Genomic DNA, 19,571 nt, shown 5'->3' with positions numbered 1-19,571 from the left:
TTAAAAGAAAGTGTAACTTTATCCTTTTGAGTGACTGGTCTGCACAGAGCTGGTCTGAATGCTCATAACTAAGCCCTTTGTTAGATAATGTGTTCTTATGTGAAATGGAGAGCCCCTGAAAACCCTGTCCCCTGTCGGGGTGACTGCTCCTATCATCAGCAACCTGCAGTAATGCCACAGAGCAGATACTGTTCCTAAAATTTTTAAGTGGAAGATGGCACAGCTCAGATGAAGACTTGGGAAGGAGCAGCATCCTAAAGGAGAGACCTATTTTCTGCCTGACATTTCCATTTGGTCCTGTAGTCACTTGCTGATCTTATTGATGAACAGAGAGAAGACTTAGGCATGTAGTACTCCTTACAGAAGTAGCCAGGGCTACTGTCCAAACTAAGGTGAAATGAACAAAATGAGAAAAGGCAATTGCGAGTAGATAATTTGTATTTTCTCATAATTTTCTCATTTTTCACCGTATAGCAATACAGTGATAAAGTGAGCCTAATACAGGAAAGTTCTGTGGAGCTGACTTCTTTGCATTAAAACTACTTTCTATAAGGAACCAAAAGAGGATGATCCTGTTCCAAAACCAGAAGCCCTTCAGAAGAAGCACTTTCCAATGCACTTCTGCAATCTTCCCTCATTGGGGATGAAGGTGAAAGAGGAGCAGCACAAGGACAGGAGTAGCTGTAATTTTATGAAAATAGTTTAGATATGTATCCATCTAACAAGAATAGGTGCTGACTCCAACCTGTCATGTGTGGATGTATTTTACAGGTGGTACTTTTTCATGTTTGATTGTTGTGAGCTGTTAGGGAATATTCATTCTGATTTTGACTATTTCAGAAGTGATTTAGCCACTCTTTGCCCATAAAGATACAGCAGTGGTATATATGTATGAAACATACTGCTATAGTTTCCAGAGGGTTAATTAGCAAGAATGCAGGGAGCTGCTGTTCGGTAGGCTGGTGTTTTATTCTTTTCAGCAGCTTATCATTTTTGGCAACTGGCAACCAAGTAAAAAGCAAAATCTCTCCACTGCAGTTATTTTTCTTCAAAACAATCTGACTTTCAGCAGAAATTGACTGTGATTGGAATTGGAGCTGCAATTAGTTGCAAAGTACCAAAGCCAGTAATGCTGTCTGCTGCTTATTTTTGCTTCCAGCTCTCCCACTCCTTTAAAATTCACTGGAAAGAGAACTTCTCTGTAGCGATCTTAATTTTGAAGGCAAAATCTTATTAACTCAATTCCTCAGGAAACTTCAATTATTCTGATTTTCTCAAAAGCATTTTTAGGACTGAAAAAATCATGAAAAAAATTCAAGGACCAGCTTTTCAGTAGGAATAAATGCTGACTTCTTACTTGGTCAACTGCAACCTATTGTATTCACATCTGTTTTCATTAGCACTGGCAAAACTTCTTCATGTTCATCTTTTGGCAGTGCACTTTATGTGCAGTGGAGGTGGCCTAGAGCTCTGAATTTGGCTTTGCAATTCAGATGAACCCTGTGCTGGGAAGTATTTGGTTACACTGACATATGCCTGGGTTTAGTTAGGCAGGATATTAAATCTTAATATGGAAATGTGTAGGCAGGGACTTAGAGCTGGGTAATGTTTGTGTGCTGCAGTGAGGAGTGCTGGGAGAGACTCTGTGAGATGATGTGAGTGAGTTCTATACTGGCCTTCCAGATACTGTATTTACTTTTTGTTCTTGCTGTATTAAAACCTGCTTAACCCAAATCTAATGACCAAATTCATTCTTCCAATTTATTTTTCCCTCCTTTTTCCTTTCATTTTGTAATGCTTCCTCTCTCCCTCTCTTGCTTCTTGACTCTGCCTGGGCAGGCCCTTCCTCCTCCCCGTCCTCCTCTCCCCAAGGAGGAAAGCTTTGCATGGCGTCCTCGCACTGACACTAAAGCAACCAACCTGCTGCCAGTGCCCATCATGGATTGTGTGTACCTGAATGCACCCAAGCCTTCTGCTCAGCGTGCATCACTAAATGCCAGCGCACGGTCTTACTTCTCATCACCCACCCCCTATGGGGCAGTCCCCAGCGGAAAGCAAGGCTTGCCAGCAGGGCATTTTCCTTCTTCAGGTCCCAGAGATATGGTGCATGTTGGGCAGCCACTCTTGGAAAGTAGCTCCTCATCAAATGCATCATCCTTACAACGCAACCCTGACAGGGCAGATCCCAGTAGTAAGGCTGGAATGAATTCCAGTCATGAGACGAAGGCGGATAAAAAGGTCAGCAAACTATATGTAGCTTGTTTATCTAACAACACTTGCTCAGCCACGTCTGAAAATTCCACTGGCACCACACATGACCCATCAGCCAGCACCAGTTTGGGAGCTGAGGTCACTCAGGCACCAGCCACCAATATTGTTTTCTCTGCAACGGGAAAAGCTCTTCCTGCTCCTCCTCCTCCTCCTATTCCTCCCAGGCCGTACTTTTACATTGTCCTCAATAAAGACGCAGTTAGTTCTGATGCGGGCCAGCCCTCTTGGACACAGTCATCACCTCCGCAAGCTTTGAGGGACAGAGTGCTAGAGCCCCAGAGCACAGCTGCCACAGAGGACAGAATGAGAAAAGAGCCTTATCTTACCCAGCAGCGGCAGCCGCCGTACAAGGCAGTGGGACGCAGCATGGTACATGTTTTCTACATAACCTTGTTTTCTTTCAGCCATTTGAATGGTTCTTTAATTCATTATAATATTTCCTTAATGCTTTGTCTCCATCCTCCCTAATTTCTGAGCATCTGATACACCACCTGAGCCTTTGTGGTCTTCTACTCCATGATGTTTAACACCTCATGTCTCCCCAACGTTGATCTGTGTGTTTGTGTGTGCATGTTGTTTGTAGGGGGCTGGGTTGGACCGGCTAAGATCTTGCTATTTTAGGGAGGTATAAAAGAAGCAAACTCTGTTACGTGCTGGTTAGTGCTTCTCAAGTAATGGGTGAGTGCAGCACTGTTTTGTGGTTTGATTTAGCCTCTCTGCAAATGACAGGAGAGAGGGGTGGTGAGGGGATGGAAGATGCTATTTTATTCTTTTTTTTTGGTAAAAAGTTGTGTGTGCTTACAGAGGCCATTGCTGAAAGACTGAGGAAAGATATTTCTCTAGCGAAGGAAAGTCTTTTGGGGCTTTGTACTATTTGGGGTGCATCCTTGCATGACACTATGTGGCTGCGTTAGACTAAAGTTCCGATCTTCCCCTTTGCATAACAACACCTTGTTTCCTACAGGATGTCACTGCCACCACAACTCAGCCTGGGGTTATAGTAGTCCCCCTTGTCCAGATTAATCCAGACAGACAACAAGAAGGCAGCTCCAGCACTCCTCCACCGCCTCTGGTTCCTTTTGGGCAAGGCTCCGTATTCCCTGAGACTCTTCCTCCTGGCACACCCTTGACTTTTCCGACTCTAGATGATTTCATTCCCCCACATCTCCAGAGGGGTTCCCACCATAACCAAGCACCCTCTGCGTCTGGCACATCACCCTCTGTTTACCCGAAACTTCCATTCTTCTCAACACCACCTTCACTTGTACCTCCGGTTACGGGGGCTTTGCACAGGGGCTTGAAGCCTGAAATCACTGGAGTCATCTCACGTACAGTAAGCTTGCCAAGTACCCTTCTCACTCTTGTCCTAAATTTGTATTCCCAGATTAAAATTACTTTCTTCTTGGCATACTAAACTTGAGAGGAGTGATGACTCACTCCCTGCTAGCAGCATGACAACTGAAACCTTGTTTACATCCTATGCTAGTGCATGCATATTGCTTGCCCTGTGCAGCTTTGGACTTTTTATTGACTTGTGCAACATTTGACTGTCTACTTCTGTATCCATTCTGCTAGGTGCTACACATTTTAGGAGCCTTCACCAGGCTTTGCTAATAATTAATTCTGTGTAAACAGAATAGCTGCAACTAACTGATCTCTTCAGGCTCTTTTAGTAACATCATTAATTGTGTTTGAACAACACTGGAAGTATAATAGCAGACCAGTTAAAGGTTAGGGCTGGCTTTCTGTTCCACTTGGAATAAGACTGTATGATATCTACAGAAATTCCTGTTGAAGCCAATGTAAGATTGCTGCTGATATCCAATGACCTACAAGCAATACTATCAGTTACTGAGCTGAGACTTTTCCAACTTCGTAGGCACTACGGGATAGGTTAGGATCAGAGTGTCTCTTCAGTACCAAGTTGCCTGTCTTTGAATTCTTCAAATTTTTAAAAAAGTACTGCAATAATTGTAACTTGAACTTTACTGTGTTCTTCCTGGCTTAGATATTTTCTTTTTAAACCCATGACCTTCTATTAAAAAGTCCTTCCAAACAAGGAGGAGAAATAGATCTCAGTTGAAGTTTCAGAAAAAGCAAAAAGTACAAGGAGGGTCAGATACTGGAAGTCTTGAAACCACCAGCTTTTTTATACGCTTGCTCATGGGGGTAAGCAAGAAGCTCAGCAGAACCATCTCTTATGATGGTACTTCCTTTGTCCTTCAACTCTATAGAGGTCAAACAGGTGCCCCCAACAGGCATATGGGGCTTGGGGGGAAAGGAAAAAAACAACTGAGGATGATACTTCAAAAAGTTCTCAGCATTGGCCTTTCTGTTTCTATTGGAATTAGTGGGATTTTACTGCTGAGAACAGTGTGTGAAAAGTGAAAGTATTTTTATGGAGCCTATCTACAGGCACTAGGAAAATTCAGCAGGCATCCAAATACTGAGGTAGTAGTAGAAATTTTGATCTACACGATTTTTATGAGATGAGAGTTTTGAAACTTTATTTTTGTGTATACTCTGTTCATGTGATTGCAGAGCAGTTTTCTTCAGTAATTTTAGTGCTCTTTGCTCACCCAGTTTGATGACTTAGCTGGGACTCCTAAGCCTGACTTGACCTGACACCTTCCTTCTTTTAGGAGTTCTTCATACATTAGTTATCAAAATTAAGCTCAAATGCATCTCTCCTACTTCTCTCCAACTCCCTCCGCCCTTCTCCCAAATTGCATTGCTTGGAATACTATCCCAAGCCAGCAAAATGAGGTTAGGTCTCTGTCTTAGAGACCTTTGGTCTGAAGAACCTTCTGTTCTGTCCTTATGAGTTGTCCACGGCCTGATCAGAATGATTCTTGGAGGAAGAACACCTTCATCCAGCAGAACTGGATTGTTTTGCTCTACCTCCCCTCCAGGTTAGATTAACTGTAGATGCTGCTTCTGTTGATGGCCAGTTCTCACTATAACTTCTTTGAGCTCTGGCCCTTCCTCAGCCCCTTACCTTATCCTGTAAGGCCTTTCCATTGACACTGGTGGGTGTGAGGTGTAATAGTCTGTGTATTTATTTATTTTCAGTGCTGACTTAAACTCTCTTGTTTGAATGCTCAGCTCTGTTTCACAGATCAGTGGCCTGCAGCATTCCATTATGACAGTGGAGCAGCAAGAATGCAGAAATTCCACATTCACTTTGTTTAGATGCTTATTCCCCATTAACTTTAATTGTGCATCTAAATTCCATGAGAAGTTGAAAAATCTCAGCCTAAACTGCTGCACACATTCTTAGGCCATCACCCCTTTGTTTTTGTTGGCAGTAAGATAAAGAGAGAGCCTGATATCCTTAGACTGAGGATTTTCAAAGATGAACTAATTTTTAAGTTTTCCTGTGGGCCCAACCTGTGTTTCTACAGAACAAGCACAGTTGTGGTGATACAAAAGGTGGGTTTGAAATTCATAAACAATGGAGCTTGCTGCTTTAGGAAGGCAAGAGTAGCCTGCTATCTGTGTTTCAGCAACAAAGTTATGTTGAGTATCTTCCTTAGTAGAGTCCTACTGTTTGTCATTTCTCTGTTTTTCATGATTTTTTACCATGTAGACGTCACACGGTCTCCTGAGTGATGGTGCTAACCTTATTTCTTGGAACTTCCTTACCAAACCAGCTACAGTAATGTTTCATTCTAGAACTGCATGAGTTTTGCATGCCTGATTCTTGCTGTGAAAGGAATTGTTTTAAAACAACAACCCCCCCTCCAAAAAAAAAATTGTGTGTGTATGTATCAGGGAAGGATGTCTGCCTCTTTTCTTACAACTAGAGCTGCTTGGCACTCTGTGTTTGCTCTAGAGAGCCTGCCGGGTTAATTTAGTGCCTCCTTTTGGGGTTGGAGTCATGAAACCCAACACCAAAGAATTATACAACTGCCTTAGCAAACTAATTGCATTAACAAGAAGCAGAGTACATACATGGAGCAAGGTCATGCTCATGCTTATGCCTTTTTACTAAAAATTGCTATGATTATGCTTCTCATTCAGTCTCAAATGATGTTTTTTATTCCCAGATTTTCCCAGTGCTGCAGTTTTCCTGCATGCTGATGATAATGTATTGCTCTCCTTTTCAGGACCCAGGTCCTGCACTAAATGACGTGACCCAGCCTAGCAGTGGCACTGACTATCCAACTTCCTTCACATCAATCAACAAGTCATCTTCTGCCTATCCCTCTACCACAATCGTCAATCCCACTATTGTCCTCTTGCAGCACAATCGAGGTAAGGAGTCTTCCAGATAGGTATTTAGGTTCCAACTGAGTAACCTGTTAAAATTGCAAGGAACTTAGAAATGTCTGTGCCATGGACAATGAAGTCCATACTACTAAGGGATAATAAAGATGTTTCCAGGAAGTGTTGGGACTGCAGCATACTCCAGGTGACAGGTTACAGGTTAGAAGTGTGGCACAATGCCTACTTTTTCTAATTAGTACCTGTGGATCAGTAGCTACTTAGATGTTGGGGAAGATGTTTCTAAGGGGACATATTAACTTATTGCAGATAACAGCTTATCCCTCATTAGGTGATCTGTCGTGGTGGAAAGGCTATGTACTGTTGTCTATCTGTCAGTACAATCGAGACAAACTGAGCTAGGTCCTCCTGTACTGGAAAAAGGATGAGCTACTTCTCAGCTACTACAGTGTGGAAGCAGCCATATTTACCCAGTAGTAAATCAACCGATTGCCAGTATGTTTGAATTTGGCAATCTGTTCCTCCCTCCACAACTTATTAAACTCAGACCCTCATTGCAGTATACCCTAGGTTTGTGTATGAACGAAACAACTTAATAAACGCAAGACAGCTCATACAAATCTTTCTCTACCTCACCACAGCTTCTTCTGAATGGATAGTAATATCTCTTTATCTGTGTGTTAGAGGAAAACTTTTCCTTCTCCTTTTTAGTTCTCGTGATGATTGACATTACCTCAGCCTGACAGTTGGTTTTACATCACCAAAGACTAGTTTGTAAAGTTTCACACAGATGCAGTCCCAATTTGCTTTGGTTTCTAGTGAACTTGGGAAATTCCAAGGCAGGAGAAGTTTCATCTGCAATGCTGAAACCTGTGTTTTGTGAAGAAAGAAAATCAGGAAATGGCAGCAAGACTTGTACTCGTTTAAATCAGTCTTGCTTACCAGCATTTGTTGTTCTGTTCCTTTGCAGACAACATGTACATTCTTTTCTTCAGTGCCTCTGTTAAACAGACTACTGTCTTTAGCTCCAGAGTTAGTTACTCTGCTGTAGCCCAGCTGATGATATCTCTCATGTGAGCGGATTGTATCTCTTCCTTTTTTCCAGCATCTGAAGAAACTTTTTGTCCTCCTGAATGAGGATGTCTGGATTCCCAAATGTTTTATCTGAGACAACCTTTTTATCTCAAAGCTTTTTGTTGCCTTATTATAAATCTGGAGCATTTTAGAGTGTGTACTTCCCAAGGATATTTTCTCTATGTAGATTTTAAGAGCATGACAGATTTGTATAATACGATGGTCCGCATACTCTGGCTTTCAGACAAGGGATGTCAGATTGTTCACTTGATTAATCACCTTTGCAGACAACAATTTTATTCAGTCTTGAAGATCTCTTGCCTCTGCCTATCAGGCCTCATAATACTGTAGGCTGATGTATTGAAGAGCTTTATAATCACATCTTTGTTGACTGTGTTATAGATTGCAACTTGTTAAGCAGCATAATTGAGTCTGTACAATATCCCATTCAAACATGTTTTCCAGTCCTTAGAAATCAAACCTATAATTTGTAAGGATCATATTGAACTAGTTTGAGAACACATCATCATCATCATTATCAGTCTGTACCAACTGATGCTACTTTCTGCACCGTTTTTTATAATAAAATCTCATATCAGTCATTACAATATTTTTTCTGGGGTTACTGTCAACTTGACGGGCAGACGTTCCAGCCATCACATTTGTGCTTTTCAAATGTTGTCACAGCATCTTTCTTCCTATCCTGTAGCGTTTCCTTTGTATTGCAAGGCATACTGAGGATGACTGTCAACAGACCAGCAAGCTGCTCTTCCTGAAACTTCTTTCTTTAGAGCAAAAAAACTGGTCTAAAATTCTTCAGTGCATTTCATATGAGCACAGTGATTATCAAGTCTCTGACTTCAGTTTCTGTCATTCAGCATGGTCCTTTGTTACTGTTGAAGTGGAAAGTATTTCTCCATCAGACAGTAGGACGTCAGGCTTTTTTATTTAATGAGGGGTGAAAAAAAAAAAAAGAATGGAAATAGTGATTAGATGTGTCATATTTTTTGCCCTCTTAATAATAGTTACAATGTGCCTATTTGGTAAAATATGAAGTCCTCTGTTAGGTCTGTTTATTCTGAACCTCTCTTTGAATCTCTGGGACATTCTGTAAATTCTTTTTCTTCCATCATAGTTTTCTTCTACTTCCTGGCATATATTATCTGCTCGTAGGTATGTTTTCTTTCTTTTCTATCTGCTTTGTATGTTGGGGATTTCTATAGTTCCTTATGTTTTTGCCCACATCTAGACTCCCAGCATAGTATTAGGGATTTTTGGTAGTGTTTTGTAATATTTCTGTAATGTAGCTGATATGGTATTTTTAAATGATTCTCACATCTTAGCGATATTCTGTTTTTCTGTCCTGGCTGATATGATTCATATTTGATTTCATCTTTCTGGACCGTATCCATTCAAAGCCGGTTTAGTCTCATGGCAGATAACATTGTTATTGGATTATGGCACACCTTCCCTTAAAATAGTTAATTATATTTTGTTCTGAAATCAATTCCTTCATGTCAGGATGAGGTTTAATATAAATTCCTCTTGTGTGCTGTGAATATCCTTTGAGGAAGAAATTTCAAGGTCGTTTTAATGCTGGCAATCTGAAATCTCCTGTAGTTCAGTTAGTCTTCCAGATGGATAATGTGGCTTTTTTTCTCTTCAGTGGTTTATTGATTGCTCTTTAAGGAGCTAGTTATCTTATTCTCTGGAGTGACTGTTGTAGCAGACATCACCTACTGTCCAATTTTATACTTTACTTGCTGGTTCATTAATCTGCAAACATTTAAGATCTTTTGCTGTGTAGCTGCTAAACAGGTCATGACATTTGAAACATAGTAAATACAATTGCTCAGTCATGAGGAGAGATTTTTTTTTTTTAACCAGATTTTAGTATCACCAACTGAATAACATTTATGCCTATAAGCATAGATCATTTCAGATCCTCTAGTTCATTCCTAGTATTAGAGTAAGAACTAATTCCCTTCACATTTGTTGGTGTCCAGATTGATACGTTTTATTTTGGACATCTTAATTTTGCAGTAAACATACTGAAATATTTGTTTCCTCTTCCCCTTCTGTTATTGGTTTCAAGCCTTCATTTATTCTGTCGTTCCTCTGGGAATTCTGAAGGCATCTTTAATCATTCCTTCCCTTTTGCCAGCAGTTGTGTTCCCCTGCTCAGCCCTTTCTCTGAGACTCTGACAAGTCTTTGGCCTTTGCTTACAGTCCCAGAACGCAAGATCAAAGATCAAATCCTCATTTGCCTAGTGTGTGCCTGGGGCTGCAAGCTGATTCTGGTCAGGTGGGAGAGTGAGATAGCAGTTATGTCCCCAGCTTCTGTCCATCAGCAGCTCTTTCCTAGTCTGAGACACAAGTAGAAAGAAAACATCACCTTCATGTAAAAAACAAACCAAAACAACAACAACAAAAAGAAAAACAAACAGCACTTCTGCTCTGCTAGTGAGGGAGCTTTTTTTAGCAAAGAAAACTGGTCTCCCTTGCAAAGTTAGTACATTTAGTACAAACATCCATTGAAGACAGATTCTGCTAACAAACATGCAGATGGAGAATTTTTACCTACTGCAGTGTTGCTTGGCAAGTGTCCCATGCCACCACAAAGCACGGTTATTTCCTGGGCAGGCAGTGCATGGCATGATTTGTTATGAATATTTAACAGGTGTAATTAATACATATAAAGTTTTGTAGTCTTTGCATTAACCACATGAGCTTTCAAGAGTGTCTGCGTTTTGTATGTCAGTAAAATGTTTATTCAAATTGCTTTCATGCATTAAATAACCAGATTAACTGCAAAGCAGTGGATAGAGCAAAGAACACAGCTAAGAATCCTTGGTTTATTCCCAGCCGCAACTCAGGCACGTTGTTTGGACATCTCTTTAGAAAGCAGCTCTGTCAACTTATAAGGACAGTGAAACATCCCAGAAGATACCACAGATGTCCCAGTCTGTGTAATGTAACTCAGTAATGAAAGGCTCTAAAACAAAATGACGTCTCTGAAACTCATTGCCTTACCCAACCTGTGCCTGTGGGCTGATCACTCAATCTGTGACTCAGTAGTATGTGCTGAGACTCAGCACGGTGTTAGCTCAATACTTTCTTATATTGCTATGAAATTATTGTATTATTGTTTTAAAATGCACTTTGTGGTAATGATAGCAGTTATTGATCAAGTTGGTTGACTCTGTCCTCAGTGTTTTTAAAAGTGTCTGCTGTCCAGCTTTTTTCATTCTCTCTGGTATTTAAAAAAGTAAAAAATACTCCTCACAAATGTATTGAGCACTGCATCACGAGATGTGTGTAATCCACATGGGTGCTGTGTGGAGAAGGGGCTGTGGATTGTCACTTTAGCAGTGATCTGAAAACAGACTCTCTCCAGCAGCTGCTGCCATTCTGTCTGCAGCGTGTTTCTTGCCTGTCAGAAATGCAGCACTAGAGCACTTGCTGTTTGTCTCACCCATTTGTTCTGTATTTCTCTTTATTTTGTTTCTTTCTTTACCACAGAACAGCAAAAAAGGCTTAGTAGCCTGGCAGGTATGATGTGAAAGGTCTGCTCCCTCGCGCCCACTGCCTCTGCTGGAACAAAGTGCTGCTTTGTTAGCTGTGAAGTGCCTTGAGCAAACACACTTCCCAGGAACCGCAAAAGAAAGACTTTAAATGTTTGTCCTGGCTTAGTCCAGGTCACCAAATGTTTGATTTCAGTCTCTCCTCCATGTGCTGCCGGTGTGGCTGTGTTAATATACCTACATAACTCCTAGAACTGGTAGTCTATTCCTCCTAAATTGTAACTTGTTGATTGGTTTGGTTGCCTTTTGAACCGTTAGGTTTACTGACATGGGATGTATTCTCAAGTTTCCCTGCGTGGCCGCTAGAGTCCATCTCACATAGGATGGGGAGAGAAAAATCAGTGTTGACTTATAGAGCAGAAATATTTGTGCCAATTCCTAAGAAGTATATGATAAAATTGTAGCAGACAAGTGTGCAGGTGTGCTGCCAGCCTTCTTTCCCCTTGCAGCTGTATCTGCCCCTGCAACAGGTCTGTGAGCATCTCCTTGACAGGGAAGAGAAGTTATTTTCCTGTTCCCACTCCCAGGGTCCAGCTGCCTCCAGCCAGCTCCTCTGGTGCCACACCAGTTGCTGCTCTCTGCTGTGCCCTGCTCAGGTGGCAGGCTGCACGTTTCTCCCTGCTCTTTCCCTTGGTGGTGCCTCAGCGCACTCAGCTCAGCTGTGTCCTGCAGACAGAAGCTTCCTTCCTATTGGTTTTCCCTTCCACAAGGTGTTTCCCTTCACGATCAGGAACCCTTTTGTTTTCCAAACTAGAGACAGCACACAGTGTGGCTTGTTTGGACCCAAATGGCCCATGGCCTGCCAGTGAATCCCATTTTGCACAGCTGTGCCTGCACCTGTTCTTATTGAGTCAGAACAACCACAGAGATGCAGGTGGCCACCTCATCCCTTGTGTCTTGCATCCTCTTCCTCACAACAGTGGAACTCTTGCTGTGCAGCTCCATGTTGCTGCTGACATCGAAGGTGCCATGGGGTATGCAGTGTGGTTATCTATGTGGCCAGGCACTGCCTTTGGCTGTTTGATGTTTTTGAGTACCTTGGCCTGGTTTGTACCACCAGCAGTCTTTCTAAAGTCTTTAAGACTTTAGAAATCTTTGGAGCTGTGTGGCAAATATTCCACTATGGAATTTGGCTGTTAATTCTCCCAGATGTAGGAGAATGAACCAACCCTTTGCACCAGAAACACAAAAAAGACCGGAAGACAGTGTACATGCATTGCCATGGAGAGAAAACAAAGTGGGATAAGGTAGATGACAAATTAATTGATGCTTTGCTACATGATGACTGTTTTTATAAACATTATTTCATTATTTTTTTTTAGAGGAGAAACCACTCAAACACAAATTCTTCATGTACTAATTTTTGCAGGCCAGATTGTGTTTGCTCAGGGTACCAGTGCTTCGTTGTGCATGAGCCCCTCCTCTGCTAACTGTCCCTCTCAGATTTCTTCACATTTAATGGCTTTGGGCAGCATGTTGATGTGCATGTGAATAAACCTCTCTCTATCTTCAATGCATGCAGTGATATAAAGTGAACAGGCTTCAGCAGATCCTTGATGAGACAGACTGTAAAATCACTGATGTTTTCTCTCCAGAAAATCCATGTAGGAGTTCTTAGCAGAGCCTAAATGTTGTCGTGTTGCAGCTCTCCACAGCATAGTAGATCTTCAGAGCAGTTCAAGCTCCCAGGTTCCTTGCTCAGTGGTGCTGCATATGGATGTCAGCCAGGCAGCATCAAGGAATGCCAGGTAGAATCAAGGCAGTCTGGAGCAAGTAGTTGTTTTCCCTACTTAGAGAGGAATGATACATAATGCTAACAACTGTAGTGGGATTTGTCGTTTACAAATTCTAGTTAGGATGCAGAAATGATCCTGTTGATTATAACAAAGGAGATTAAGAATGAAATTGCAGTCACTGATTAGACCCCAAAAAATCTCCAAAACCAAAAATCTTGTCTTATGTAACAGCTGAGCCTGTCACGAGATGTGTGAAGAAATACTAGCCTGCTTTTGCTGGTATCAAACATATTCTTGCTAGATTCCTTCAGCCTATGTGCTAGCCACAGCTGGCAGGGTCACAGTCTGTCTCATCAACTATTTGCCAGGGTTCTTGCCTTAAAAGAGTGGGATATGGTGAAGTGATGGAATACTGCAATGAAGTAAGAATGCCTTGTTTTTGTTTCCAGATTCTGTGCCAGACAGAATAATTTCAGATAAAGTAGATTTGGCACTCACACAAGTCAAGCCAGTCCAGGAGCCCGTGCTGAGTGAGAGGAGGGTTTTGGAGGAGAAGAGAATTGTCAAGAGCCCTCAGCATATGGCTGATACTTCTATTGATGACATTGGCATTCCACTGAGGGTAAGGCAACAATGGAAACGTGACCATTTTGCAAAAACCTGGTTCTGCCTGTCTTGAAACTTGGGGAATTTGCTGAAGATACAGAGGCTGCTGAGATATAAGAGAAAATAGAATTTTAGTTCCAGTGCATATTGTTATGAACTTTTCTATCAATTACCCAATTTCAGCATCAGGTGAAAAAAAAAGTAAATATGAGTCTCTCTTTTCATCATGTTGGACAACATTGTTCATTCACTGCTAGCGGTGAAGGAGGATGTTAATTTTGCATTATTTTAGTGATCTTAATGGCAGTTATCTCTTCTAAATATTGTGTTTAATTTCATTCAGCTATCAAGTGAAATTACAGTGAAAAGAATAACGCACCCATTACAACTAGTGTCTGGAGTAACTTGAACACTGCATGTGTCCATTGGACACAGAGCATGAATGACTAAATTACACACTGTGTCTACCTTTTGGTGAATATGATAAAAGAAAGAAAAACTTTGAAAGGCTGATAGAATTCATGTTTGTGATTATTTGTGTGCTGTTTCTTCCAATAGAACACAGACAGATCGAAGGACTGGTACAAGACAATGTTCAAACAGATACACAAGCTAAACAGAGGTACTGTACGATGGGTCATTTTACTAAATTTACAAGACAACCTTTACAACATTTTTAATACATATGAAAAATCATACTATGGGTATTCAGTAGAATTGTTTTATGTTAACTAGTTTTTACTCTGCACCACAGAATTCAACCAATGTATTTAAAATCTCTAAAAACAAAGGTAAGAAAGCAGTGAAGTCCAAAGCAAAGTCTGATTGTTCTGAGAGGTTTACCTCAGTGCCTTCATGAAATCAAACGTACTATTGAGTGTACAGAAGGCTGCCACTAAGTCTATATTTAAGAAACAGATCCCTGAACTCCAGTATTAGCAGCTGTCCCACACAACACTTTTGAATTATATTATTACTGAAACAACTTTGCTTTAGTACCTGCTTAATAGAACATGGTTTGAGGGTCACAGATACCATGGGAACGATTTCCACTGATTCTGAGCAGTTCAGAATCTGAATTCTGCTCTTCAAAACTTCAAATTTTTCTTCATTCATAATTCAAAACTGTAATAAGCTCTTGCAAATATGACATTTCATGTTTCTATTGAAGTTTCATCGTGGTGAGGGACTCGACTACTTTGAGGCACTTCAGTGCCTGGCTGCTGATACATCCGTGTTCTTTCTTCTGTGTGAGAAATGGCTGCAGCAGTGTTTGCAGTGTCTGAACAGGCTCATGTGCAGGCAAATGCAATCCAGAACTGCGCTTACATAACACTGCTCCAGTTTTGCATGCCACTGCAGGTGCTGTCATGATGAGCTTTATGCATATTTAGGCACCATGTTGTATTGGATAGAGTGAGAAAGAGTTGAACCATTTCTTCACCCTAGTGCTCCTAACAGAGGTTCTTCAGCTCAGTCAGAGACAGTACTTCTGAATATGAAGAATAAATTTAGTCCTTTCTGCTTCCAGGATCTCCCTTAGGGCCCAAGAAGGCATCTGGGTAGTGTCATGCTGTGTGTCATCAGCACAAGGAGCTGTTCTGCAGCCTGTGTGGATTCTTGTCTTGCCATTCTTCCCCTTTAAATCTTTACTCTCTATTCTTTTTTCAAATCATGTTCCTCTCCTTAGACACTCCTGAAGAAAATCCTTATTGCCCTACCTACATATTTCCTGAACTTCCTGAAATCCAGCAAAAACCTGAAGGTACCAGAAGCATAGTCAGAGTATGTGTTGTCTCGTGCTTTGAGTTAACTGTACTGTAGCACCATAGTAGTAACTAGATTCAGGTCTAGTCATGCCCAGTATACCTTCTTGTGTAATGTATAAAGTAATTAAAACTTTGCTAATCCATTTTTAAGTTTTTAAAGAGTGATGATGTTTACTCAAGTGTTATTAAAATAAGCAATAAAGCCAAATGGTGGTAGGAAGCTGGGGGATGAAGCAGAACCTCCACTTCACTGTGGATAGCCTCAAAATCCACTGCTTTTCTCTGCTGCAGAAGACAATCCTTATTCTCCTACATACCAGTTTCCTGCGTCTACTCCTAGCCCTATCTCTGAAGGTAATAATGAAGGACCATCTATATTTTTCTGCACAAATGCTGCCTTGTCCATTTATTTTCTTCCTGGAGTTTTTTCTAGTTGCTGAACATTATGCTGCCTCGTAATTATTTGCTGCACTGTAAGCATTGCCTTGACTGTATGATGCCTTTTTGGCTTTGCAGTGCTCCTCTGGCTTTCTAACTAGTAGTTGACTAATGCTACAGACCTGAGGTTTGCTTGGTTTTGTGCGCTTACCAATTATACTTAGCCATATGCGTGCAGTGATTACTTAACATGCCTAAAATGCTGATATACATGTAGAGATGTGATCTAACTGTGATTTCTCTTGCCTTTCTTTTGGATCAACACATTTATTTGTTTATTTCTTATTTTTAATATTAACGCAGCATTAGGACCAGACCAAAATGTTACTGAAGTCTATTGGTGAAATGGCTGCTCGCTTCAGTGGGTTTTGGATCAGTCCCTCAATGCAGTCCTTTAAAATAAATATAACCTGGTAACGTGGGTTCAGGGCTGGCCTTAGGGGCACTCGCTTATCTGGGCAAGGGCAGAATGTGATGGTCATCAGCACATGTTGTAACTTACATCACTGTCTTTATATTAGCCTCTTCGTGTGCTCAGGAGATACCTTTAAATTTCAGGTATAAACTAGATTTGTCTGTCATGTTTCAGGGATGGCTAAATTGTATTTATAGCATTTATAATCCTACAACCGTCTGCATATATATATGAAAACACTTATACATTAGAAACATTGGAATCCACTGCAGACATTGGGCATATACAGATGTTTAGTAATCAGGGAGGAGGTGGTGGTGACAGCCTTGTTTGCTTCATGTTTTGGTACTGCTTAAAATCCTGCCATTTAGGAACTTGCCTACATAGCCTGTGCCTCAAGGCAGCCCTGGTGAGATTATTAATTAACCATTTCATTCAGTGTTTTTATTAAGGATTTGGTGGATATTTTATAAAAAGAAAAGTGTATGATCTGGGTTCCAGCTGAAATGATCAAAGAAGATGAGATGTGAAGTGCATTTCACTGTGAAAACGAATGTGGATTAGTGTCAAACAGATATCTCAGATACTTAATTTTTGGTGAAACCTGCAGGTGAAAAGTCTTGTCTTGCATATTACAAAGTAGTATAAATTATTTTACGTTGGCAGGATGGTATATTGATACAAATGAGAGAGAAACAGAACCTCAGTAACTGGTCACTAAAGAAATTTTGCAATTAATTTTCTGGTTTGTAATGAAGTTTGAAAATCCATCTTCATCTTACTCTTTATCTTAACAAAAACAGTTTGTAAAGCTAATGAACTTACTGCAGTAAGAGTCTGTTTTCCCATAAATTTCCCCTGTGCACTTCAGATGTGCAGATGAGAGTAATTTGCTGGTTTAGGTGGTTGATGTTTGCTCATTATTTACAGTATATTGAGAAATGCTTCTCAAATACCTGCTTGGATTCTTTATTGATGAGGAATCCAGAATATATGATGGTGTAGCTGTGTTAGAGTCCATGCTTCATATTCAGAATATATTTCAAAATGTTCTGTTCTACTGCAAAGAGCTTATACAGAGATGGGTTGAAACCTCAAGCTTTAGATTGCATACACTCTGAGTGTTAGTCTGTTTGCTCTGGGTTGTTGTGTAAGATCTCCTAAAAACATTAAGATTGGGTTCTTCTCTAAAATTCTTTCAAAGTCTAAGAATATTGAAATCTAGAGATTTTAGCCAGCCTTAAAAGCAGATAACAGCAACAACAAAACACTCTGTAGATTCTCTAGGAGCTGCCAGGGGACTGCCACTTTTTGCAAAAAGAATCAGATTTTAAAGGGATGATTTGGCCGTGCCCAGCCCCACTAAGTGTTGGATAGATAGGATGTTGCTCAGGAGATCCTGTTCAAATTGCTCATCTCTGATTTAAATTTTATGGGGTCATTCCAGATTTCTGCGTTTTACTGTTCATTGCTATAAAATAGAAGAATGCCTGTGTTTTCTCCCTCAGAAATGTTCTCTTAGAATAGTATCATTTTCTTCCTCACTACTTTAGCTATTAAAATCTTTGCAATTGGAAACTTAGCATTTATCTGAAATTATTTTTTCCTGCCTGAACAACAATACTTAATGAGTATTGACAATTATTTTTGAGTGAGTAGATCAATTTTTTAATTGCTCACTAGCATTAAATAATACTGAGAGCTTGAATGGATGTGAAGATGGTATTAGATGTATCTGTTTGTATGTGCAGATGGTGATTTACCAAGTATTTTGGTATTTGTATACACCCACTTTTTGTATAGCAATAGCGGTCAACTTTTTCAACAGTTCCCTGTTATTAAATAGATCAACAGTTGTTCTCTGTCATTTTAGTCTGAAACATGAAAATTGGTCTGAAAATTGACCTTAATTTTTTTTTTATTATTATTATTTTTTTTTTCCTGAAGGCTATAATAAGCATACCAGAAATCAGTAACTGTATTTAGAACTTAAACCTTCTAATTCATTCACCAAGAGAAATTCAGCAGCAGGGCTAAGAGTTAAGACCTCTTTGAGCCTTTCTGAAAAGCTCAGTTAAGTGATGAGTGCAAGTTCAGGTCAGCTGTATTAGCCAAATTGTTTTTCCAGCAGATGAGGCTGGATATAGCAGCTACTCTTTGAGAGAGAGAAGCTACAAATTGTTTTAGTCTGTTGATTGACATCACTAAGTTAATGCGACAAACGTACAGTATGTTCTTTACTTCATCTATTTCTGTTTTTCTCTATTTTTATCTGGCTATTTCAGTGGTTTATTCACAGAGCTGTTAGCAATATCTTTACTCATGATTTTCTTTGCAGGCGTTGCATTTTATCTTCTTGTGTTTTGCCTTGAAGTCTTATAGGTATCCGAAGTACACTTCCCTGATAGTTGGAACCCTCATTGGTAGAGAAAGATGATGGGTCTGTGGATCCAGTTTCCAGTTCTGATCCTAGCTCCTCATGCTATTAGATACAGTTCATTGAGGATTTATTCCAAAGTATGATGAATATGGTGAAAAAGATACCTGTAGGTTTTTGATAATCAAAGCTAGTCTCTGGACATCACTTGTAGAGTGTGGGCAGTAATGCTACCATCCTCCCCGCCTCTTTTAGGTGTGCACGTGCCCTGGGCACTACAGTCATGACTGTCATTGCTAGCTCTTGTAGAGCTGCTTGAACCCCCCTCTGTTGCATTCTATAGACATATCTTTTCTATTCAAAACGTAAGCTCTTTAGAGCAAGGACAATCTCTTAGTGCAATTATACATGCATGTATTGTGCCAGGAATGTTATCAATGTTTAAAGATAATCTGAGTCAGTGAACATACTTCAATTTAGTGTGCTACTTAATACTAGCAAGATGGCCCAGTGATTACTGTGTGTGATTGAGAACAGGACTCCTCAGCTCTATTACTGTGTCTAGCACCTAATGAGTTATTTTAGGCATACAGTTCAGCATTTAGATTCTCGATTTATCTTTCAGCTTTTGATAAAGTGGATCTAATAACACTTGCTCTGGAGGCGTTTTGTGACAAAAAGTGATTGTTTTTTAAAGTGCTTTGAGAGGCTGGAGAAAGGTATAAGTACTATATTAATATTTATATCTAATCTAGGAAGCATTTTTTAAATGCAATTTAAATCTCATTGGCATTTTCTTTTTTAGGATCCTCTCTGTGGTAGGTATTGAGTGTATTACTCTCTAGTTATGGCCAATGTAAGAATGGAAATGAAAAGGATTTCTGATGCTTCATTTGGAGGGCTTTTTCAGCTCACTTGCAAAATGCTTTTGTCTTTCAGATGAAGATTCTGATTCATACTCTCCTCGTTATTCCTATTGTGAGGACAGTAAGTAATTCCCTTTTCTTGTATGATATTTCAAACATAAGGGGATATATAAAGTATGTATTTGTTGGCCTCTTATCCATTTCACCA

General features: G+C 40.2%; 1 protein-coding gene across 50 annotated transcripts in view; it reads left to right on the top strand.

The window, feature by feature from the left end:
• SORBS1 (sorbin and SH3 domain containing 1) overlaps positions 1 to 19,571 on the top strand; it is a 108,580-nt gene that overhangs the window by 53,012 nt on the left and 35,997 nt on the right. For 20 of the 50 annotated variants that reach the window (XM_052676909.1, XM_052676910.1, XM_052676911.1 and 17 more), the window contains 9 exons: positions 1,840 to 2,640; positions 3,236 to 3,604; positions 6,381 to 6,528; positions 11,095 to 11,124; positions 13,342 to 13,514; positions 14,057 to 14,120; positions 15,189 to 15,263; positions 15,559 to 15,621; positions 19,437 to 19,484. In XM_052676909.1, the coding sequence (XP_052532869.1) occupies positions 1,840 to 2,640; positions 3,236 to 3,604; positions 6,381 to 6,528; positions 11,095 to 11,124; positions 13,342 to 13,514; positions 14,057 to 14,120; positions 15,189 to 15,263; positions 15,559 to 15,621; positions 19,437 to 19,484 (1,771 nt within the window). Of the gene's footprint in view, positions 1 to 1,839; positions 2,641 to 3,235; positions 3,605 to 5,860; positions 5,930 to 6,380; positions 6,529 to 11,094; positions 11,125 to 13,341; positions 13,515 to 14,056; positions 14,121 to 15,188; positions 15,264 to 15,558; positions 15,622 to 19,436; positions 19,485 to 19,571 lie in introns of all 50 variants that reach the window. The other 30 variants (XM_052676938.1, XM_052676939.1, XM_052676949.1 and 27 more) reach the window with 12 other exon arrangements.

Source organism: Tympanuchus pallidicinctus, unplaced genomic scaffold, assembly GCF_026119805.1.
Source record: "Tympanuchus pallidicinctus isolate F22 unplaced genomic scaffold, pur_lepc_1.0 scaffold16, whole genome shotgun sequence".
NCBI lineage: Eukaryota > Metazoa > Chordata > Aves > Galliformes > Phasianidae > Tympanuchus > Tympanuchus pallidicinctus.
The sequence above is the reverse complement of the archived record's forward strand: the minus strand, read 5'-3'. Positions and strand labels throughout refer to the sequence as shown.